The sequence below is a fragment of the Embiotoca jacksoni genome, unplaced genomic scaffold (assembly GCF_022577435.1).
Source record: "Embiotoca jacksoni isolate LCO1_2020_lvr unplaced genomic scaffold, fEmbJac1.0.p SCAF_37, whole genome shotgun sequence".
Lineage (NCBI taxonomy): Eukaryota > Metazoa > Chordata > Actinopteri > Embiotocidae > Embiotoca > Embiotoca jacksoni.
Window position 1 is genome coordinate 2,502,530 of NW_027185389.1, and position 23,951 is coordinate 2,526,480.

A 23,951-nucleotide genomic window follows, 5' to 3' on the forward strand; every position below is an offset into this window, starting at 1 on the left:
AATATAATATATCATAATGGGGTTTTAATTTCACAGAACAAACATTTAATTTCGTCACGTGGCCCTCCGTCCACATCAAAGCCTGCAGGCGGCGCGTGCGGCTTCATATTCTACCCAGACACCTTTTCCACGCCCCCTCCTCTCTCTCTCTCTCTCTCTGTGTTCTCGTCCAATCAGCGAAGAGGCCTGATCCCGTGACGTCGTCATCCGGCTCGTGTCGGGGGGTGATTACGTGTAGCTCAGCTCAGAAAACCAGCAGCAAGCTAGCTGGTGAAGACGAGCGGGACTTACCGAGTCGGACCCGACGGGCTCAGCAGCTCGGAGCTTTTCTTCAGAGGAGGAAGAAAAAAAGAAAAGCGAACGGACCCGTCTTCACTCGGACGTTTATACGGTGAGTTTAACGACAGCTAACGTCACACGGTAACGTTAACTCTCATTGTTGTGGCTAAGAGGAGCTAGCTCGGCTAGCCTTTCTGTCAAAACAAGACTTGACAGCGCAAACAGCGTTTTCCTTTTTTTATTATTATTATTATTATTATTATTATTATTATTATTATTATTATTATTAAACACTCATAAAACACTGTTTGTTTGTTTTTTTTTTTTTTACTTTGTGACCTCACTCATCCGGTAAACAGCCGGACGGTTGAGTTGGACAGGAGACACCGGAGACAAACCGCAGAAACACAGTTAGAAAGCTCTTTCTGATCCGATGATTGATTTGTTTTGATGACGCGCTCTTCACGTCTCTAAGTGACTGACGGGAGAGTTTCAGGAGTGGCACGTGTCCGGAAGCAATTTACAAGAACAGAAAGCTGTCACGTGACCAAAATCGACAGGATATCTGCTGGAAACGTGTCGGTGTGAGAAAGTGTTAGTACCAGACCTCCCGTAGGTCAGACAGACCGGGAAATATGTCACGATAAAGAAAGGAGGTCAGGTGACTTAATTTAAACTGGAGCAGCGTTTGGGACTGTCTGTCTTTGTACTAAAAAAAAAAAGAGGGAATGAGGAAAAAGAGAATAAGGTTCAAGAGTTCCCTAAATTAAACTCAATATTTTATAAGAAAAATCTCAAAAATCATCTTTATTGGCCGGGTATGTTTACACAGACGAGGGATTTGACTCCGGTTGCAGCTTCTCTCTTTCTCAGCGTGCAAAAAAACAAAACCAAACTAAAACAGACATAAATAGACACGTAAAAACATAAATGGACATGTATACAGCTAAGAAACAAAAATATACACCTGTGCAGTTGCACCTCGTGCAAACAGTGCTGATGCGGTTGGGTGTCGTGCAGAAACGGTCCAAGTGATGAAGAAGATGTCAGTCAAATTATAATATGTAGGAACTTAAGACTAATATGGCAAAAATGATCGATTTAGGTCCTGAGATTTTCACGGCAAAAGTTTGATCTCAGATGTCGGCTGGGCTACGAGGGATTACGTTACATTTCATTTAGCTGACGCTTTTATCCAAAGCGACTTATTTTTTTTAGGGTTCGGTGTCTCGCTCAAGGACACTTAGGCATGTGGACAGGAGGAGCTGGCGATCGAACCACCAACCTGTGTGCAACCCGCTCTACCGACTGAGCTACAGCCTCCAGGGATGCTGGAAGGAAGTTGATTTCTTACAAAAAAAAATTGTAAGATGACACAGTTTTCCCTGTTTTCTGATTGGCTGCGGTGCTGCGGTGGGGGGGGAGAGGGGAGGGGGTGCAGTTATTTGACTCTAAACTATGCATTTGCAAGTCATTTTTGGACTATTATCATGACAGAAAAGTTATTTAAAAATGCAATAATCACTAAGCGTTACTTAAATGCAGCTTAAAGTGAAGCTGTGAGGTCTTAGGTGCTTTAAAAACACACGTGGGTGCTGCACTTAACTGTTTTTACTGGTGGGAAAAGCCTGCAGATATTATTTTACACTCGTGAAACAGGTTTAAAATGGGCTGAACTCGGGACCGATCATTAACCGTCTCCTTTTCGTAGATGTAGCAGAATGGAAACGGCAGCACGAACCTCCTCCGAGTGTGACAGCGCGAGGACGCGACTCGGTTTCAGCCCTCAGAAGAAGGAGACGGAGCCGTAAGAAACAAACTCCATGCGTCACGATACAAGCCGCTCGCGCCGCACAAAACCGCCCGCCGCACCCGAAGAGAGAGAGACGCCGAGAGGAAACCAGGATGTTCGCCAAGTTGAAGAAGAAGATCGCGGAGGAGGCGGCCACGGCGCCGCGGACCGGAGTTCGTATACCGCGCACCATCAGCAAGGAATCCATCACCTCGGTGGGAGCCGACTCCGGGGATGACTTCGTAAGTACTCTCGTGATTGGGTATTATTCTTTTTTTTAAATTTTTTTTTTTTGCTTTTGATGCATAATAACCACCGTTTGGTTGATTTGTTGCCGTGATCTCTTTTACGTGAACGGGAACAGATAAAGCGGTTAAAAAAAAATCCTCATCAATTCAAATTTATATCCGTAGGTGCGTTTATGTGAAAGTAGTTGAGTAATTAACAGATTAAAGTCACTTGTTTGTCACTCAGGAAGACGATAAACAGCTTTTGTTTTCAGCAGAATATCTTTGTGATGCAGATCGAAACAAAGTTCAGTTTTTAACCGCAAACTTTGGATATTTTTTTGTCCTTTTGTGCATGAAAGACAAAAACTTTCTGAATGAAATTCATTGATAAAATCCAGCGTAATAAAGTTGACGGACTCGTCGGCGCTCTTCTGTGGTGTTAAAATCCCACACCCGTTTCCTTGTTTTTTTTTTTTTTTTTTTTTTACAGAGTGTTGTAAAAACAAGAGATGACACAATAACAGCGATAAACTGTCACCTTGTCCCAACTTTTTTATGGAGACGTGTTGCTGCCATCAAATTCAAAATACGCACATATTTTACAAAAAACAATACAAATTCCTCAATTCAACATTTGATATGTTGTCTTTGGTCTATTTATTGTTGTCGTTAAAGTTTCGTTAACAAACGTCTCCACGTTGGACTTGAAACAGAAAAAAAACAAGCAGATTCCCAACAGGAAGTTCTGCTAACTGAGAAGCTGCAACGGCCTTTATAAACAAACTGAGTGAATGTTTTCACATTTTAAAAACTAATCTTTCCAACAAGTTCAGCCTTTCAGGATGTCAAACCTCCGACCTCGGTCAGCGCTGCGATATTTAGGCCACTCGAGAGATTCTCTGGCCGCTGATGGCCGATGTCCATCCGCATTAGTCAAATCCCCGCGGCCGCTTGGATAAGAGCCTTTTACTGCCTTCCTCTCCCTCCATCACTCACAGCGCACACACAGTCGATGTGATCACCCCTCCCACCAACAACACATTTAAAAAGCAATAAAGCAGTTTTACTTGCTTTACTTGAACTATTTTATCGTCATTTTTACGCCCTCTTTAATAGTATAATCATGCTTTAATAATACACCTCATGAAGAAGAGGAGCTTTTTTTATTGGCAAATTCAAATTTTTGTTTACCTTTTTAGGCTTTGTAAACAAAAACATATGACAAATAAAAAGGATTTAAATCACAAATATACAAAAGCCTATTTTTGAAATATATAAAGGAAATTCCTGATCAAAAATAAACATTACACACGCTATTAAACACAGCAGAGGAAAAAAAAAATCTATGTGGAAATATTGTTGGAAATGTGACATTTCTGTTTGTTACATCCAGCTGTTTTTTGTACAAAGATCAATGGAAACGATTGTGATGATAATCTGGGGATTATGTCAATCAAACAGACACGCCCCCAAAAACAGGTCTTCTTGAATCTTCTTTTCTAATGAATGAGGGATTATTTTCAGATGGACCTCCAGAAAACTAATAAGAAGGAGTGACTTTAGCTAACAACACCGAGATAACTGATGGACACATTTTATTCACTTTGGATTTGATGAGAGAAGTTGAATGGGAGTCTATGGAGCCGGAGGCTTTTTGGAGACGACCTCTAGTGGCACTCGCTGGTATTGCAGCTGAAGACACTTCTGGATCGGAACCATTTTTCCGACCTGGAAGCTACGAACACTTTTGTAAAGAGTTTATGAATCCAGACGCAGCTAACAGAGATCGGGGGGAGGGATTTTCTCGTCGTATCACCGGTCACGAGTCGTTTGTCTCAGAAAAAGTCGTGGGATTCGGAGGTCATCGCTCCGATGAGTCGGCAGCTCTAGATATCAGAGCCGGGGTGTGACTGACATCAGGGATGGTCTCCTTTTGTCTTCCGGCAGGATCGTGTGTTCCTCCGTCTTAAGTCCAGTCAGTGTAACATGAAGCTCTCTTCTTGGTTTCTCTTTCCACCGTCAAGAACAAACTCACCGCTGCTTTCTTGTTGCTGTGTTCTTTGGGGGTGATTCCTGCACGACACAAGCAGGAGTCCTAACATTGTAAGAGCGCTATGTGTTAGTGTACTAAAGGGGGAAGTATGTCACAGCGCTACTCTCTAAATTTTCCCTGATCCGTTTTGACGTTTTTCTGCCGCGCTTGCAGAAATGTTTTCATCGTTCTCGTCGTCGGGACAAAACGTCGCCGTCACGGCTCGTTTAAAATAAAAAAAATCTGTGTCGAAGCAAGTCGAGCCGACCGGGCGGTCGTCATCTCTCTCAGGGGAGTTCAGACTCCCGAGGCTGCAGTGTCAGTTGCACTCGGCTGAATAATTTAGTGAAGCGGCCCGAGCAGCTTCATACTGCCAGGAGGCTGATATGTGACATTGTGTGTGGTTTTTTTTTGTTGTTTTGTTTTTTGGTACGATGGAAACAAAGCGGTGTCGCAGTTTGTCATGCTGCTTGTCATCTTCATGTATTTATAATTTTCCTGCAGGCGACCGGCCAAAAACCAGAAACACGATGTGATTTGTGTCCCAGCAGGAATGTGGTGTGATGACGAATCTTAAAACATGAAGGTTAAACTGTGATAACCAGAGTGCCCGACATTTCTGACGAGTCAGCAGATTACAGGAGGAGATGAATGCTTTGACTCTTCACTTGATTTAAAAGAAAAGAAAAAAAAAAGAGCAGATTTTGGTGCATTTATCATCATTTCGTTCGAAAAAAAATGTTTTAGAAAAAATTAGAAAAAAAAATTACGTAGAATTTTTTTCCACAGCGAAACATTTTGAGTTTAAAATGTCACATATGATTTATATTTAGGAAGCAGAAGCGAGAGAATATTTGTCTCTATGCACTTTAAAAAAAAAAAGACAAAAGTTTGTCAAGTTCAAAAAGTTATGGATTCATTTTCTGTTAATTGTTAAAAAAAAAAACGCTTAACTGACACTGACTGTGTGTGTGTGTGTGTGTGTGTGTGTGTGTGTGTGTGTGTCTCTGCAGGCGTCCGACGGCAGCAGCTCCAGAGACGATCTGCCCGCTCAGCTCCTCAGAAGAAACGATCAGATCAGGAAGCTGGAGGCCAAACTGTCAGGTGGGACGAACCCGTCGGGCTGGAGCTGGGTTTTTTTTTTAAAGGAGATAATCAGGAGAGTTCAGTTTAAACCTGATGAACAGGAACATCTGAAGTATTTCAAACTCTGAAGCATTAACCAAAAAATGTGTAATGGCGTTGTTTGATTAATATTTTGGACTGTATGTTAATAACTTTGGTAAACAGCCCTTTTATAGTCCAGTTCAGACCAAAGATTCACGACCAGATGAAACATTTCATTTCATTTTTTTTCTGCTTATTAGAAGAGACACCAACTCCCCTAAACGTTGGCAAAACGTTTTTTTTGTCAAGTAACTCACGATCACTGTCCTCATTCAAGATGCTACAAATTTACGAGAAAGCCTGAAAAGCTGGCAGCTTTAAAACGTCAGTTAGAGGAAAGTCGTCTCGTCTGGTTTTATCCGAGTGTAAACTCGCAGCGAGTTTCAGATCCTCTCGTCAGAAATCTTTGGTCTGAAATGGCTCTAAGGTAAAAAATAGAAATAAAAAAAATAAAATAAAAAAAAAGAAGCTTTTTTAGACATTGAATGAAGGTGCACACGACTCGAACATGGAAACAAATAAAAAGAATCATCCAGACAGACGTGATGCACGAAGAAGACTCGATATTTAATAAATAAAAACTGCCAAAGGAAAAAAACGACGAAATCCTCGACAATAGCTGAACGTAATAATAAATGTTACTAAACATGAGTAGCTCTACGACACTTTTATTTTGTCAAAGCAGCTCTTAAGAGTAAAAAAAAAAAAAAGAAGCTTGGAGCCTCTTCTGGTCTAAACCCTGGAGTTTAAATCAAAGTCAAGTTAATTGAGACTGTTAAAAATGCAAATTATTTTTTTATTTCCTCGGCACATCTAAATTTACCAATAAAAAAAACAAACTGGAGCTGCTTTTACTTTGAAAGAACAGCGTCCACTTCCTGTTTTGGACAGCTAGATTTCCTCTGTAACACGAGCTCTACTATCCCGTCCTGTGATTATATGAATGTCTCTGAATGAATATGATACTCGTCGCTGTTTTAAATGTTTGTGGGGTTTTGTTTATTCTAGATTCAAATGACTTAGTTCTCTCTTTAGTTTCCCTTCTGCTCAGTGTGTGTGTGTGTGTGTGTGTGTGTGTGTGTGTGTGTGTGTGTGTGTGTATAGAAACATTTTAAAAAAGCGCCTCTTCCTTTTCGGGTGGCTTTAGAGAGAGAGAGGTTAAAGGTCGCACGTTCTCCTGCCGCCTTTAAACCAGCGATGGTTTTCTCCAGTTAAGAAAATCATTAGCTCGTTTTTTTTACCTTCCATTATTTCTCAATCATGTTTTTCCCTTTTGTTTTCTCCCTCTCCTTTTGTTTCCACTTCCTCTCTTGACTGTCATCTGCCTCTCGTGGTTGTGTCTGTTTGTGTGTGTGTGTGTGTGTGTGTTGTCCCTCCCCTTCTTCCCCCCACCATCCCATGACCCCCAACCTCCCAACACTAGACTACGCTGAGCAGCTACGAATTATGCAGAAGACCAAGGACAAGCTTGAAATTGCATTAGAAAGGCATCAGGATTGTACGTACCTCTACTCTCCTCCCGATTAGCTTCCTTTTTCTTGTCTTTTTTCTTCTCCTCACCTGTCCGTCAGCCGTAGTGACATCATCACATCCTCTCAGGAAGGCGGTCGTCTCCAGACACTAACAGCATGAGTTATTTTTCTTTGGGATCACCGGATGCTTTTTTTTAAAACTTTTTAATCTAATAATTCAACCTTCAGATCTGTTACACTTCAAAGTTTTGTTCCACATCTTTTCTGCTTTCACTCCCAAAGGTGTGACGTAGATTTTCAGAAACAGACAGATTATAAATGAAGCTCTTTTGCAGCCGCACCCGTTATTTAAATACCAATATGTCTTGTTTTTGTATTCTGGTTTGTTGAGTTTGCTGCCGGTGTAAAAACTGGTACATCCGCCTCTTATGATGAATCTCTGCTGACATCGTGGAATGTTTTTGTCACGTCTGTCTGACATCAGTTGTTTGTTTTTTTTGTTAATAGTGTGTTTATGGTCCTGAGAGCGAGTCCTCATGTTTTTTTTGATGACCTGAACTCCAGGCTGACGAGGAATGTCACAATCTATTGTCCACTGGAGGCGGCTGCTTTGCGTTTGCTCTGCGCGGCGCAATTAACCCGTTATAAACCCGATTACGATGTAGTTTTACGTTTTTTTTTTTTTGTAAATGTCGGAACGCTCGAGTCTGTAATTTACAACCGGAACCGTCAGGACCCCGATCAGTTCAGGCTCAGATTATTTAGTATTATTCCAGCTGGTTTGAGAGGGTCGGGCTCTGCGCTGCGGTGTGGTCAATGAACTGTGCGAAGGGGGGGGCTCTTCCACAGCTGTGGATCTGATGTGTCACCTTTTAAATATCCTTGGTATATTCTAGGTAAAACCTGTGATTTTTTTTTTTTTTTTTTTTAAATCCCCCGCCAGGGCTGACTTTATAGATTTAGTTTATCGTAAATTGCTGCGGCGGTTTATTCTCAAGTATTAACGTTAAAGTATTAACGATATAAGAATTTTGTTTTTGTTAGATGGGATTGTAGTTCTGTGAGTTGTGTTAAGTTCTGCATCTTTTTAAGACTTACACAGATGTTGGCTTCACCGTTAGCGTTTTAGTTTTCACGTCGCTTGTTTCCTGCCTGTTTTTTGTTTTGTTTTGTTTTGCTTGCGTGACGAACACGCTGTAATCCGACTGCAACTTTTCACAGCTACTAACGGTGCCACTATCTTGTTGCTGTTTTTAATGTTTCTGTTCTCTTTGGCTGCGAACAAACCTCTGCATGGTTTCCATCTTTTCTTCTTCTTCTTCTTCTTCTTCTTCTCTCACTTTCTCTGCTCAGCATCCATAAAGAAACTTCAGGACCAGAACGAGTCTCATCAGGCCAACAGAGCCAAAATGGCGGAGGGGATGGCTTTGGCGCTGGAAAAGAAAGATCAGGTAAAACGTCTCTCGGTCTCAGTTATCATACGGTGGTGATTTGGTGGCTCGTGTTCTCACTTCCTTCTATGTTTTACCCGCAGGAATGGACGGAGAAGATGGTCGACATAGAAAAGGTACGACTCTACATCTGTCTTTGAGCCTGTCGTAAATTGAATTACACGACGTTTCTATGATTGAAGGGTTTAAAACTTGGACTCTTTGCCAAACATTTGTTGGAGCCTTTTATTTCTGACACGTTTGATCTATTTCAGTTGACTCCTGTTGAATTTACCTGCTTTCCGTGGTCAATGATGTTTATCTGAAGTTTCTGGGGACTAAAATAACTTCAGACCTCCTTAAGAAAAAAGGTCTCAGTCTGGTTCCACTTACTCGTTGTGGATAACGACTGTTAAACTTTTCTGCTGCTTGTGAACGGTTGAAGAAGTGATCTCCTTGTCTCTGCTACAAGTGAAGTATGGGTAACACATATGTGTGTTATAACCGTTGACTGTATATAAAAGTATTCGTAGCTTCTGGGTCTGAAAAATGGTTCCGATGCAGAAGTGCCTTAAGCTGCAACACCAGCGAGTGCCACTAGAGGTCGGCTCCAAAAAGCCTCCGGCTCCATAGACTCCCATTCAACTTCTCTCATCAAATCCAAAGTGAATAAAATGTGTCCATCAGTTATCTCGGTGTTGTTAGCTAAAGTCACTCCTTCTTATTAGTTTTCTGGAGGTCCATCTGAAAATAATCCCTCATTCATTAGAAAAGAAGATTCAAGAAGACCTGTTTTTGGGGGGTGTCTGTTTGATTGACAGGCCTGTGGTGCAGTCAGGTTACAGCTATCGGTGGGCGGGACGTAGTATCATCAGGTTTCCTATTTCAGATCAAGTCAGATCTACCGGTAGCTCCTCCCCCAGCTCGTCCAAATATGGTCACTTCCTGCTCCAAAAAAGAAACAGGTTAGGGACAGGCGAAATACCAAAATATAGGTTTCAAAACGGCAGTTTACAAACCAACAGGTGAGTTCAAGGGGGGGTCGAGCCATTAGCTCGATAGTGAGGGCCGAGCAGGAGGCGGGGCCACGCTACCATGGCTCCACCCCCTCATGCCAGTCACTCATTTCTGACATATTTTAGCTTTACTTCTGGAGAGCTGTCATGTTATATATCTTAACAGAGTTTTCCTCTTTCCTAAATGAACGAGGAAATGGAAAAGCTTCCTTTAAGGTGCCCTGTGGAGTAAACAAAATGAATTTGTTTCAAACTATTTTAAATCGAGCGTTGTTTACGTCGATATTTACTTGCCAGCAGTCTTTGCTGCTGTGTTACTGCTACCTGTGGTACAGTATGAAACCATCAACGTGTCCCATAGCGCCACGAGAAGTCCGAAAACTCCACAGGGGAGCCTTTTAAAACGGGCTTTTTGTGAAAACCTGCCTGGACGGACTCGGGACGGCGAACGCTGGTGTAACGTAGCTGTTGTCGTTCTGTTTAGGAGAAAGCTGCCCTGTCAGCTCGGCTAGACGAGACGATGGAGCAAAGCTTAGCGCTCTTCCAGAAAAGGGATGACCTGGATGAACTGGAGGGCTTTCAGCAGCAGGAGCTCGCTAAGGTTAAACACATGGTGCGTACGTGTGGAGTCCCAGATGGGTGGGCGGGTGTGGGAGGGAGGGAGGCCATTTCTAAAGAAGAAGTTGGCGCTCTCTGAGGAGAGTCTGTGAATAGTTTGTTGTGATTTGATAGCAGCACTTTTTTTGTGTGTGTGCGCGCGGCTCGTTCTTTGATTGTGATTTAATTACGTCCGTCAAGCTGCTGAGGAAGGAGGAGCTGCTGAGTCAGCGGGAGCAGGAGCTGCAGCAGAAGGAGGTCGACGTCCAGTCGGCCAAACGAGGGCTGTCCGAGGCTCGGGGGAAACTCCGGGCTCTGGAGCAGCGGCACGAGGAGAGCTGCCGACTCAACTCCGAGTTCGAAATAGAGCGGTAAGAAGGAACGCCACAGGTGATTTTTTTTTATTTTTATTATTATTATTGGTGGTGAGACTTCTGTGTGAACTGAGCCGTCAGACAATTTTCAGGCAGTTGGGGAATCAGGCCAGGTTACTTTTTAAAGTCGACAAATCTACAACCCCCGTTTACACTAAAAAAAAAAAACTTGTGTAAAATGTCAATAAAAACAGAAAGAAATGATTTGCAAAGCCGTGCACTAATGCATCGCTGTATTGGCTGGCTTATCAGCTGAGCGCTGACAACCAGCTGGATGGTCCCTCTCATCTTTTAGCCTGGAGGATGCAGCGTCCATAATTTCCCCAAAAAATGTATCAAAGATTTTTGATTCGTCACACCACAAGATAGTTTTCCACTTCACCTCAGTCTGTCTTAAACGATCTCGGGCTCATAAGAGGCGGCGGCGTTTCTGGATCATGTTTCTTTCTGGTTTCTTCTTTGGAGAGTTTTAACCTTCATTTTTGGAAGCAGTGAAGAACTGTGTTCACAAACGATGGTTTTCATAAGTGTTCCTGAGCCCATGCAGTGATTTCCACTACAGATTTGTGTCCGTTTTTAATGCAGCGCAGCCCGAAGATCACGACTATCCAATACAGTGAACCCTCGTTTTTCGCGGGGGTTACGTTCCAAATAGAAACCGTGATAGGCGAAATCCGTGAAGTAGTAACCTTTATTTTTTTTACAATTATTATACAATGAAATACTCCATAATACATTGAAACCAAAGAACAAAACCTTTTTACAGGCCCAAGCATTTGTTTAACAAATAAAAGTACTGTATAAATGTTTTTTTTACAAATAACTACTGTACTGTAAAATAATAATTTTAATCATCAATACGAACTGACGGCTTCAAATTGCTGAGATCAGCACCGCCCCACTGCGACCCGAGTCATTGGATTAGAACGGGAGAAAATAAAAAATGATTATGAAAAAAACTACAAAGTACAGTAGGACAAATAGTGACTCACGTGTATTTCACTGCTCTTCTGACTGAGCCGCTGCATCCTGACTCCGCTCTGGAGCGTTTTTTTCTTCTAAAGCGCGGTGCAGGTGTGGTTTTTCGAGAAGAACATAGTTATCGGTAGTTGTTGTCGCTCTTTTTTCTTCTGGGCAAAAAGATTCTTATAAACCGACATGCCACCATCGATTATGTTTGAGAACTTAAATTTGGCAAGCTGTTTTACGTACGTGTACATATTAAACCGCAACGTTATTGACAAACAGGTAGAGAAGAAGCGGAGAGACTGTTTAGCCAATCAGAATGCAGAACACAATGCACGATGCAAATCCGTGAAGCAGCGAGACCGTGAAAGGTGAACCGCGTTATAGTGAGGGTTCACTGTATTGGTTTTATCAGCTTTGTCCCTTGAGATTTCTCCAGATTCTCTGAATCTTTCATGTTATGAACCGTAGATGATGAAAATTTAAGTTGAGGAACATTATTCTTAAATTGTTGTACTATTTTCCCACATAGTCTTTTGATTTTTCTTTGGTTTATTTTCAATTAAATATGGCTTTACGGGATTTGCATTCTGTGTTTATTTACACTTTACGCAACATCCCAACTTTTTGGGGGGATACGGGGGTTGTAAGAAGACAGTTCCAGCACACAGTCGGTCGCTCTTAAAAAAAAAATTCGCTTGCATTCGTTGTCTTGATTTTATTTTATGTGCTTGGAGCAGAGAGGAGCTTCTGCTGCTCCGAGAGGAGGCCGACAAGAAGATCAATGAGCTGGGGGGACAATGTCGGGAGCTGCAGGCGGTCATCCAGCAGGTCTCCGAGGACTTCCAGAAGGTCGGTCGGCGAACGCGAGCCGCCGCACGACCACACTTCGACTCCGCCGCAACGCTCCTTCATCCATTATTTCTCTGTTGGTTTTTTTCAGTCGCAGAACTCGGTGTCCACGTTGGAGAAGTCGCTCTGTGATTTACAGACGGAGCATGACGCCCTGAAGCTGCAGCAGCAAAAGGTCAGAAGAAAAAGAGCCGCCTCTAAAAACCGTCGCCGTGCAGCACGTCTTTTAACTTTTCCTCCGTCCGTCGTCAGGCCACCGTGACGGAGGAGGACAAGGAGCGCTTGTTGGCGGACCTCCAGAAGAAAGTCGCGTCTTTGGACAGACGGCTGGAGGGGAACCTGAGCCAGGACGAGCACCTGCAGGAGCTTCTCCAGGAGGTGAGGAGAGGCCACACACACCGATGGAGGGGATTTCACTTTCAGCCATCAAAACTATCGATAATCAAATGATGAGATTATCTTCACGTGAATTTCATGATAGAGACGAGATTCTTGACGATGTGACAAAGAACAGATTTTCTGAAGTTTGGAGTCGTCATTAATTAATTAGTTTTTTTTTTACACTTTTATTTATTTTTGTAAGCCTTAATTTCAATATGAGTCTGGAAAGTGATGCCAGTATTAACGTGAACGATATGATATGGACTCATGTTGATTTGTAGAAGCACAAACACTTTGTTGATCGGTGCCGTTGATGTATTTTCAGAAATCCAGCCTGGAGAAAAGTCTGGAGGAGACGAGAGCGGAGCTGCTGACCGTTCGGACGAACCACGCTGACACCGTCAGCTCTCTGGAGGCTCAGGTAAAAAAAAAAATAGGACCTTTATTCAGGCTGTAAACCCTGATTTATATGAGACAGTCTGTTATCACAACGGTGAGGCACCGAATCTCCATAAGAATAATGTCATTTCTAGCTTTTAAAAGATGATGATTCGGTTTCAACACACAAATAAACTCTTTTAAACAGACTTGAGTTATTAAAAGAAAAACCTGTTTCTGAATGCACGATGTTGTGTCGACCTCCAGGTGTCCAGGATGAACTACAGCATCACCGAGCTGCAGACTCTCCTCCGGCACAAAGACGAGTCCTCCAGGGCGTACAGGGAGAGGACGGACGCTCAGGTGAGCTGTCAGACAACACACACACACACACACACACACACACACACACACACACACACACGGCTCAGACTCACACACCTCGTGCGGTTGTGTGTGTTTCCGGTTTCAGATAGCGAACCTGGAGCAGCAGCTGGTGGAGAGCGACGAGAGGCTGAAGAGCGCCGAGCAGCAGGTCGCAGAGAAGCAGCAGCAGGTGGAGAAGCTGGTGAGGAAACACCGATGTGCAAAATCAGGCTTCGTCTAAGACGGAAACAAGCCTGGTGTTTTTCCCAAAGTGGTCAACAGGTTTGTTAAGGAAACCACAAAGAAGGATCTTTAAAATTCAAGGTGTGCGGATGTAAATTTGAATTAGAATTAAAGTAAAAACGAGCGGACCAAACAAATAAAATTCAAATTTTCAACCAATATATGTGTAGAGGGAAAAATTATTTACTGTGGTGCCACCTGGTGGTTGGATTAGGGATTGCAACGCAGCAACCAGCAACACACACACCTATAATGTTCTTATCTCTGACCTGAATATTTCTCCGTGAAGAAATTGTTCTTTTAAAAGTTGTCGTTATATGTGTGTGTGTGTGTGTGTGTGTGTGTGTGTTCAGCAGGGAGAGTGGAGTGCAGAGAAAGCCTTCCTGGACCAGCAGCTGCGTCTGTTGGAGCAGCAGAGCGAGGAGACGGTCGGCCGGCTGCAGGAGAGAATCGCCTCCCTGCAGACGGACAAACAGACGCTGCTGGACACGACGGCACGTTCACCAATTATTATTTATTTTCTTGTTTTACTTCATCATGTTGTGTCCTGCGGTCCTGATGATTGTCATGTTATTTACTCTGATTTAGTGTTTTATTGAGGTAGACGTTGTCAGATGTCAATCTGGTCCTGTGATGGCGACAAGAGACACTTATTGTCTTTTGAAAGTCTCCTGAGTGTCTCTGATTCATTGAGCTCATTGCTTTTTAATTTTGGCCTTGTAGTGTTGGTGCTGACACTGGCTTAATTTGTGTGTTTGTTTTTTTTATTTGTGTTTATTTCCATAAATCTTGGACTTAAAAGGCAGGTCTGGGTCCTAAACTTCGTTTGCCGTCTACCAATAGTCTGCATGTGAGGTGTTTATGGGACGTCTGTAAACTATGGCGTCAACCAATAGTCTGCATGTGAGGTGTTTATGGGACGTCTGTAAACTATGGCGTCAACCAATAGTCTGCATGTGAGGTGTTTATGGGATGTGTAAATTGTAGCTCTGGAAGAATAACCTGAATTACACTCTCCCCCCTTTAAACTCCATGAAAAGTTTGTAACTGTTTAATCTTTTGTTTTTGTTTAAGTAGATTTAATATTTATAAGTGATATCATAAGAGATTAATCAGTCATGGAGTGTTTATGGAAATGTTTTTATTACAAGAAAGAGGCGGTGTTACTTTTTTGTGTTGACTGATGTTTTTCTGTCTCCCTGTTTTGTCTCCAGGCTGAACTGGACCAGCAGGTGGTCGAGGTGAACTCTACTCTGAAGCAGCAGACAGAAGAACTGGAGGAATGCCGGGTAAAAAAATAAAACCACAACATTTAAGATTCTCTTCTTTTAAATGTCCAGACTTTGAAAGCTTGAAGAATTTTTTTTTTCATTCGAAATCTGTCAAATAAAAAACGATGAAAACGTGACCTCAAATGTGATAGATTTACACAACAGGTGTAAAACTGAGTGATGATGGAAACCAGAGTGTGTTTGTTGCCCCCCCTCCATCCCCCCTCCCCTCCACCCCCTCGCTTCCCTTCCCCCTCGCAGGTGGAGCTGAGCAGCCGGCAGACGGTGAGCACGGAAATCGCCAAAGCTCTGGAGGAAAGCCGACGGCAGAGGGAGGAGCTGCAGACGCAGGTGTGTGTCTCCCACCGCACGCACGTACACACACACAGACAGACACACACACACACACACACACACAGACACACACACACACACACACACAGACAGACACCAGGGTGTCACATTATAAGACAGTGGGAAAGAAAATCAAAGCTGCTTGTCCTTTAGTGTGTGTGTGTGTGTGTGTGTGTATGAAAGTGTAAAGTGTGTATTGTGTGATGACATGTTTGTGTTTGATGATGTCAGGTCGGAGAGAAGACCTCATCTTTACAGAGCTCACAGCAGGAAGTCATTGCTGTCACTGAGCAGCTGGCTCTGAGAGAGGAGGACGTCAAGACACTGCAGAACGGTACACACACACACACACACGCAACACGCACAACACACACACACACACACACACACACACACACTATAAACTCTTGTATAGGAAATATCGCCACCTGACATTTTGTTTATTTTTAATCACGAGTTTGAGCCCCTAATATATTTTTTTCTATCACTAGGTAACAAAATAAAATCCACTAATATAACATGTCAGAAGGCCGCTGCTTCAAAATAAAAGAATACATTTACATTTCTTTGCTAAAAGTGGCACCACTCGGAGGTTTAAATGCCAACTCCTCTTTTTATTTTGAAAGGTCGGCTCCAGCGTGGCTTTTTTTTCGATTTCACATAAATCTGCAAAAAACACATTTAATTCTACTTGTACAATTGAAAATGAATAAGTGTAGCGTGGTTAATTTTTTCTCTTAACATTTGTTTTGTCGGTGTTGCAGATGTGCAGCGGCGGCAGGCGTCTCTGCTGCAGCTGCAGGAGGAGGCGGAGCGGCTGCAGCTCCAGCTGGAGCAGACGGAGACAGACAAAGACGCCCAGCTGACGGGCCTCAGGGCGGAGCTGCACGGCCAGACCCAACAGCTGGACAGCTGCCAGGCGCGGGTCAGAACCCACACACACACACACACACACACACACACACACACACACACAAAGACACATTTACGGAGTCTGAAGTCTGCTGAATATTTTCTTATTCAACTGAAGCAGCAAATTAAATGAAGTAAACATGAAAATTAAAATAAACATTCACGTTGCTGCTTTTTGTTTTCAGCTCGATGTCTTGCAGCTACCCAGACCCACATTTTTTAAACCACAAATCAAAGACTATATTATTAAAATAGTAAACACCAACAACAAGGAAACAGACTTACGAGTGACATTTATACAGTTTTAAGCTGTTTTTTGTTGTTGTTTTTTTTTTAAGATAAATTCACATTTTTTTGGAGCAGTTTTCATGTCATCATTTATTTAATTGTGTACTTGTGTGTGTCGTCCAGATCTCGTACCTGGAGGTGGAGGTGGAGACCCTGACGGAGCAGCTCCAAAGCCCCGCTGTGTGCGACGAGGACCAGAACGGCAGCGTCACCGTGGACGACCTGGATCACATCCAGAAGGTCAACAGAGATCTGGAGCAGCAGCTCGGCGACAAGAACCGGGTCAGACAACCCTTTTCTTTCTTTATTTCTTTATTTTTTATTCGGTGTGAGAATCTGCAGCTTCGCCCATCAACACACATTAAACACACTCATGATGTTTTTATTTCAGACCATCAAGCAGCTGCAGCAGAGACTCGCAGAACTGAAGAGGACTCTGCAGAAAGAGCTGGTGAGACTCAGTCGGTGTCTTCGTGGTTGTTTGTGTGGTAACGTGTTTTTTTTGTTGTTGTTTTTTTTACTGGTTTTGTCCTCAAGACCCGTTTTTATTCCTCCGATGTGTTCTCCGGGTCGTCCGTCCCTCCGTCACCTCCTCGTGAACTCCATATCTGGAGAACGCCTCGAGGGAATTTCTTAAAATTTGACGAAACCATTCACTTGATACCAAGGATGAACTGACTGGATTTTGTATGTTGGGGGAAGGTCAAAGGTTAAAGTCACCGTGACCTCAATTCTACGCAGAAAAAAAAAGTGCTGAGGCTTCATGTCGTGTTAAAGCTGCCGTGAACGTTAATTCTCCAGCATTTCTCCTGAGAGCTCAAAGAAACTGCAGCCGAAGGAAAAAATACAACAAAATACTGCAGCAAACCACCTGAATACTGAAACTCTGCAGGTGAACAGAAGATATCTGGAATAAATATCTGCATTGTGTGATCACAATAAAACAAACCGCATTATACAGATGTTGATGTTGTTTTCGTCTCCTTGAATGTAAATAAAAAAAATAAAATGTACATGTTTTTTTCTTATAGAAACTGAAGCCCGAGCCGGAAGCCGACGGGAAGGAGAAGCTGCAGGAGAGCCGAGCCGAGAAGCTGGAGCGCGTCTGCCCGACGCCTCCGCTGGCCTCCTCCGCCCCGAGTCCTCCCACCTCCAACACCACTGTCACCAACACCTCCGACCTCAACGACTCGCGGGAGATCAACTTCGAGTATCTCAGGCACGTCGTCCTCAAGTTCATGTCCTCCAGAGAGGCCGAGGTCAGTTTCCATTTATTAATTTCTGGTGTGTGTGTGTGTGTGTGTGTTACAAAAACTCACGCCGTGTTGTTGTGCGTTGTGTGTCTCCCTCCGTCAGGCCTACCAGCTGATCCGAGCCGTTTCTGTGCTGCTCAACTTCACTCGAGAGGAAGAAGACATGCTGAAGCAAACTCTGGAGTACAAGGTCGGTGTTTCGTCGACACTCCTCCCCTCTGGAAACCTTTTAGGAACCAGAGTCTCTTTTGTTGACTATAACAATTAATTAATGATAGTTTCTAATAAAACTTGTCTCAGAAGTTTACTCTGTTGTGTCGGGTCGCAATAAATCCAGTGATTAAATCCAAATAAGATCAATTCATTGATTTTTACAGACTGAAGTATTTTATTTTGAAGATCCCACTTCCAAACTACATACTAGTATATATAAAGTGTTTACTATTCTTAATGTTAAACTCATTGTTACTGTAGACTGTTGTTTTTTTTATTGTTGGTGAACAAGAAATCAACATATTTACCATTAAAAACAAACAGGAAATATTCTGAAATATCGAAGCGAGGGAGTTTAGTTTGATAATATTTTAAGTTCAGACCGTAAAAATCCGTCTGCATGAATAAATATTCTCCTTTGTAAATAAAAAAAAAAAGACTGCACGTGGTGTTTAAAGACCTTTTTAAAAGCAGTTTTTTAAAATTTCAGTCTCAGCTGCTGACCCTATTGTGTCCTCTGCGCTCTTAGATGTCCTGGTTTGGATCCAAGCCGTCTCCGAAGGGCGCCATCCGGCCGTCCATCTCGGGCGCCTCGACTCACTGGAGCTGATGAGCGGCGACGGAGGCGGAGCCGAGATGAAGGTGGAGAAAAAGGAAAAAAAGAAAAAAGGCTAAAGGAAGACGTCCTTCCTTTGCGTGGCTCCCGTTACTCAGCTGTGGGAGAGGAACTGTTGTTTTCTGCTCCGGGGCGGGGGGGAACAAAGAGGGCGCTGCACACAATCTCTGAGGGGATGAAAGGCATCCTCTTTATAATCAGCAGTTGATTTCTAAATGACACTCGTTTTCCCGTCAGCCGTCTCCGGGTTTTTTCGGAAATCCGATGTTTTCTAATTCGGTTGAAAACAGCGAAACCGTGAAGAAATGAGACGATTAACAGACCCGACTTTGACTGTTATTTTAAGAGACTTCCTCATTTCTACCGTCGGCGCGACGTGACTGGTCCTCACCGTGGACAGGAAGTACGGCCTCTCCGACCGCCGGAGGGACCCGTCACCTCGGTTCACGCTTTAGTTTTAAAATCACAGAGGGCTTCTTTCAATGACAACGTTGTCGTGGTAACGGGCTTGTGTCGGCGAGAATCTCGTTCAATAAAACCTGTCAAAATGGACGTGAGTAGTTTCACACTGGTGTCAAAGGTCACGGGTTGTCTGCATGTTAAAAACATATCAGTTTTCATTCGGACTTCAAAAACATTCGAGGAGAATCTAGGCGGGCCGTTAATGTCCCAGAATTCACTGCAGTAATGACATCACTGACATCTCTGTTGTCATCAACAGCAACGTGATCACTTTCTATTTGCTCTTTTGATGAAATCAGCTTTTAAAAGAAGTCGAGATTTAAGGCCAAAAATCGCTGTCGGTATTTTCAAGTTTGTTTTCTTTTTTTTTTCTTTCAGTTTCAGTAACTTCTACATTCAGAATTCACAAATTCTTCCAACTGTTTTTCTTCTTTTTCTTTTACAGAATTTTATAAAAATTCAAGAAAATAGAATTCAAGAAAACAGAAAACAAAATTTCCCTCCAGCTTAAATATTAATAAAAAATAACTGACATTTAACTGCAGAGAATTTTGACTTAAGATGTGAACTGAGCAGCAGATTTCACAGTCTAAATTAAATTAAATTAAACACTTTATTGGACAAACTATGTCCAAACTAAACATCAACCATCAGTGATGTCATCGTTGGTTTGTGAACGTTATGAAGCCTCCCGTTCAGATTCTGTCCGTCACCATCTTTGCTAGTTTGGGAGCGATTTGGAGCAGGAAGTGACCATATTTGGACGAGCTGGGTGGGAGGAGCCAGCGGTGGTCTATGGAGGCTTTTTTGGAGCCGACCTCTAGTGGCACTCGGCGGTATTGCATCTTAACGGACCTGCTCGTAGGTCCTTTAACACCAGTGTGAATTCTACGGACTGTATTTGTGCAAGTGGGACAGTAATAATAATAATAATAATAATAACAATGTGATAAAACAACTGAATGCGCTGTTAAATGAGGACGTGCTCTACCTTTACCTGCCTTTGCTAATGTAAATGAAAGTACATTCCACATGTCTATTTATATATAGAAGTATGTACATAACTGTATGCATTGAGAACTTTATAAACAAATCAGTGGGTGTAAATGGTTTGACGTGACCAGTTTGCAGTATTTATCATCATCATCATGGACCAGAACCCGTTCATGTTTCTGCCTTATCGCTCTCCTCCGTCTCCCTCAAACTGGTGTCACATCCTCATATGTTTTTTGTTTTTTTTTCCTGACGTTTGCGTTTGTATGTTTGATTCCTTCTTTGTATATTTGGGATGCAGGATCGTCACGATGTTGTGACGCTAAACAACAGGTAGCAGACGAGATGTCGTACCGCAGACTCTGACGCAGACATATAATGTCTCCGTGAGAATAAAAATAACAGTGAATGCACTTTTTTTTTTTTTTTTTTTTAACCTGATCGATTCTGCTTTGTTGAACCCTGAAAACACAACTGTACAATCACTACAGGGTTTTTTTTCCTGTCTGTTTGCTTTCTATGATTTAATAAGTGCTGCCACTACAACCGTTTTTCCTTTCACACATTTATTAAAAAATAAACCCAAAGTGATATTAAAAAAACAAACAAAAAAAAACCTTCTGGCTACAAACGCTGCATCTTTTTTGGGGGAATTTAAATATCACTTTCTTTTTTTCCACGAAGATTCAACTCGAAGCCTCGTTTTGATCCGCTTCCGTTTGCCCTGTTAAAATTATCGACTTCCTGTATACCCTTCATTTCTTGACGAGGCTTTTATTATAAAATATTTGCAGGAAACGGGTGCGACTGAAATCACACTTTAGATGAGTAATCCGAAACAACCATTAAAAATAGCAGAATTATATAGTTGAATTTATACTGTTTGAATATCCAGGCCATATTATTGACAATACAAGGTGCAAATTTTAATATTTACTAAAATACCCGATTGTGTACTTGTCCCATTTTCAGCGAACAGTATTTAGCACCGTAGATAAATGCTGTATTTTTACTTCTATTCGAATTTCAATTTTTTTTTTCTTAAAACGTGAGCTATTATTTATTCTGATATAGGTAGGTAGGTAGGTAGGTATATACTTTATTAATCCCCGAGGGGAATTTTTTTTTTTTTTTTTTTTTTTTTTATATATATATAATTTATATAATTTTAATAATTTTAATAGGTTTAGTTTTTAGTTTTAGGTTTAATAGGTTTAGGTGAAAACGCTGAAATCGACCTACATTTTTATCATTTTGAAATCTACGCCCGTTTAGGTTATATCCATATTTTTTTTGTTTTTTGTTTTGTTTTTTTTGTTTCGTAAACGTTTCCTCTGATTTTTTATTTTTTTATTTTTTTATTGCACGTTTGTTCCTCATTGCTGCTTCCCCCAACCATCCCGTCCGCCCGCCCGCCCGTGTGGCGGCGCTGTGTACGCACGTTTGGTCAAACAACCATATAACCCCACGAAGAAGAAGAAAATTCTCCGGAAGCTACATTTTCTGAGCACGCGGCAGCGTCCGGCCTTTCCAACGGGGCAGCGAGAGGGAACATGGTGAGCAGCAGGCGCTCTGCTACCAAACCTGACATTTCGGCGTCTAATAGGCAGCAAAACCCGTTTAATTTTAATTATATGTCGACGTAAGACTCCCGGGCGCTTGTTCGTTCGCGTGTTTGTTGGTAGATTGAAGCCCGGATGGAATAAAATGTGAAATTACGGAGCGGCGGCGCGAGCTAAGCTGCGAGGCTAACAGTGAAGCTAATGGAGAAATGGCGGACGAGCTCGAAGCTGCTTTTTATTTTATTTATTTATTTTACAGAAAACGCGCGCAGCTAATCTGTTCACACCCGCTGTTATAATCTTTCCCTAATTTACTGACTGGTTTAACCCCGCGATGTGCCGACCTGCCGGTCGTTGAGTTGATCTCGTGTCGAGGAAGAAGACGACGCTGATCGGACGTTTGTTTCTGAACGATCGTTTTCTTGTTTCAGGCTAAAATTAAGGCGAGAGACCTGCGGGGCAAGAAGAAGGAGGAGCTGCTCAAGCAGCTGGACGACCTGAAAAATGAGCTGTCCCAGCTCCGGGTGGCCAAAGTCACCGGTGGAGCCGCTTCGAAGCTCTCCAAGATGTAAGTCCCGCATCCCGTAAACACACACACCGGGGGACCGGGGCACCGGAGCCCCGGGGGACCCCCGGAGGAGCCCCGGGTCGACTCAGTGTTTGTTCTCGCCACCTTCAGAGGTGTTCATTTCGGAGGTTTGCTCGTATTTCTGCTCCGTCCCGGGCCTGTGCGGGTTCCCACGTGCTTTTGTTCAGGTTCATCGTTGATTCTACAAATTCGGCCTTTAAAGGTCGTGAATGGACCTTTTTGTTTCTGTCCCGTCTGTCCACTGTGATTGACAGGCGACCTGTCCAGGGCGGGCCCTGCTTTGACAGGCTGCAGCTCCCACATGTTGTTCAGGATGAAGCAGGGTTAGATAATGGATGGGTGTCTTCTTCTTCTTTCTTTTTTTTCCAGTAGCTTGATATAATGTCCAGCCTGTTAAAAGCATGAATGAGGGACAGATATCGTAAAAGTTATTACAAATGACAGCGTCTTAAACTTTTAAGTCTTTTTTTTTTCTGGTTCTCTCTCGTCTAAGATGATAATTGTTGAGCTGATGTTTTGCTGATGCATTTTCAACAACTGCTTACCAAAAGACTGAGACTTGAGATGAACCCGAATGTTTCCTAAATATTGATTTAATTAAAAAAAAAACGTTCAACATTTAATTGATGGGTGCTTTTAAAATAACTGGTAAAACTTGACTGTTTTTTTTTTATATCAGCTTCTCTTCTTTCTTTTTTTGCGTCTTCTTTAATAATCAGAAAAAAATTCTTGTTTTTTTCATTTCAGTGAAAATGCTCTAAAACAGTTTTCGTCTGATTATGAGTCTTCTGCAGTTTAATCAAAAATAAGTTCCTAACGACACTGAAAAGACGTCAACGGTTATCGTTGTGTCTTCGGACCCGTTGATCTTTTCTCTCTCAAATGATTCAATATAATTTACCTCTAAAATCCAAAGTTGTCTGACTTTTACTTTTCGTCCTTTCCAGCCGTGTCGTCCGTAAATCCATCGCCAGAGTCCTGACGGTCATCAACCAGACGCAGAAAGAGAACCTGAGGAAGTTCTACAAGGTGAGAACAGCTGACATCCCATCATTTCACACACACACACACACACACACACACACACACACACACACACACACACACACTCCGGTTCTCTCTCGTCTAAGATGATAATTGTTGAGCTGATGTTTTGCTGATGCGTTTTCAACAACTGCTTACCAAAAGACTGAGACTTGAGATGAGCCCGAATGTTTCCTAAATAATTGATAACTATATTTTTATTGGCTGCAACGCTTCTAATTAAGACAATATTTCCCTACGAATTATTTTCTAGTTAAACCAAATAGTGTAAATATTTAATTTGAAGGGTTTCCACTTCCACAACTATAGAAAATAAGGCCAGATGTTACATCACTTTTTGTTGATTGAGACCGTTTACGTAAAAAAAAAAGAGTTTGTAAATGGAAGAGATGAACGTTGTATTTCTTTTTAAAAGGTTTTAAAAACATCCGTAATTCATTCACAGTTTGTACATTGGAAGATTTGCAGTCGGTGTAAAAGATCGCAACTTTTTCTAAATCTTCTTCCTCCTCCTCCTTCTCCTCCTCCTCCTCCTCTTCCTCCTCCTCCAGGGCAAGAAGTACAAGCCGCTGGATCTGAGACCCAAGAAGACCCGAGCTCTGCGCCGCCGGCTCAACAAGCATGAAGAGAGCCTGCGCACCAAGAAGCAGCAGAGGAAAGACCTCCTCTACTCGCTCCGCAAATTTGCTGTCAAAGCTTAAAAACGCTTTTTCTTGTGACAAAATAAAAAAACAAACTGTTTAAAAGACGGTCGGTTCTGTTGAATTTCCTCCGTAGAAACTCTGTCGTGCTCCTTTTTCATTTTAGCTCCATAGAAAC

At 42.4% G+C, this 23,951-nt stretch overlaps 2 protein-coding genes across 5 annotated transcripts; both read left to right on the plus strand.

The window, feature by feature from the left end:
• The first annotated feature begins 224 nt into the window (after positions 1-224).
• Positions 225-20,553, plus strand: golga1 (golgin A1). 4 transcript variants are annotated; one of them, XM_069166119.1, is made up of 25 exons: positions 225-391; positions 1,498-1,644; positions 1,991-2,313; positions 5,347-5,437; positions 6,924-6,998; positions 8,326-8,423; positions 8,507-8,539; positions 9,903-10,031; positions 10,217-10,386; positions 12,096-12,207; positions 12,299-12,382; positions 12,460-12,585; positions 12,914-13,009; positions 13,234-13,329; positions 13,439-13,534; positions 13,929-14,069; positions 14,790-14,864; positions 15,108-15,197; positions 15,432-15,534; positions 15,965-16,125; positions 16,524-16,682; positions 16,792-16,851; positions 17,432-17,659; positions 17,757-17,843; positions 18,396-20,553. In XM_069166119.1, the coding sequence occupies exons 3-25, from the start codon at positions 2,185-2,187 to the stop codon at positions 18,474-18,476; spliced, it is 2,520 nt and encodes an 839-aa protein (XP_069022220.1). In that variant the 5' UTR covers positions 225-391; positions 1,498-1,644; positions 1,991-2,184; the 3' UTR covers positions 18,477-20,553. The 4 variants fall into 4 exon arrangements, with proteins under 4 accessions (XP_069022220.1, XP_069022219.1, XP_069022222.1 ...); XM_069166118.1 differs by lacking the exon at positions 1,498-1,644; XM_069166121.1 differs by lacking the exons at positions 1,498-1,644; positions 9,903-10,031.
• Positions 20,554-21,389: 836 nt separating this feature from the next.
• rpl35 (ribosomal protein L35) lies at positions 21,390-23,881 on the plus strand. Its single transcript, XM_069166240.1, has 4 exons — positions 21,390-21,493; positions 21,931-22,067; positions 23,036-23,117; positions 23,684-23,881. Exons 1-4 carry the CDS (start codon positions 21,491-21,493, stop codon positions 23,831-23,833), a joined length of 372 nt encoding a protein of 123 aa, XP_069022341.1. The 5' UTR covers positions 21,390-21,490; the 3' UTR covers positions 23,834-23,881.
• The last annotated feature ends 70 nt before the right edge of the window (positions 23,882-23,951 follow it).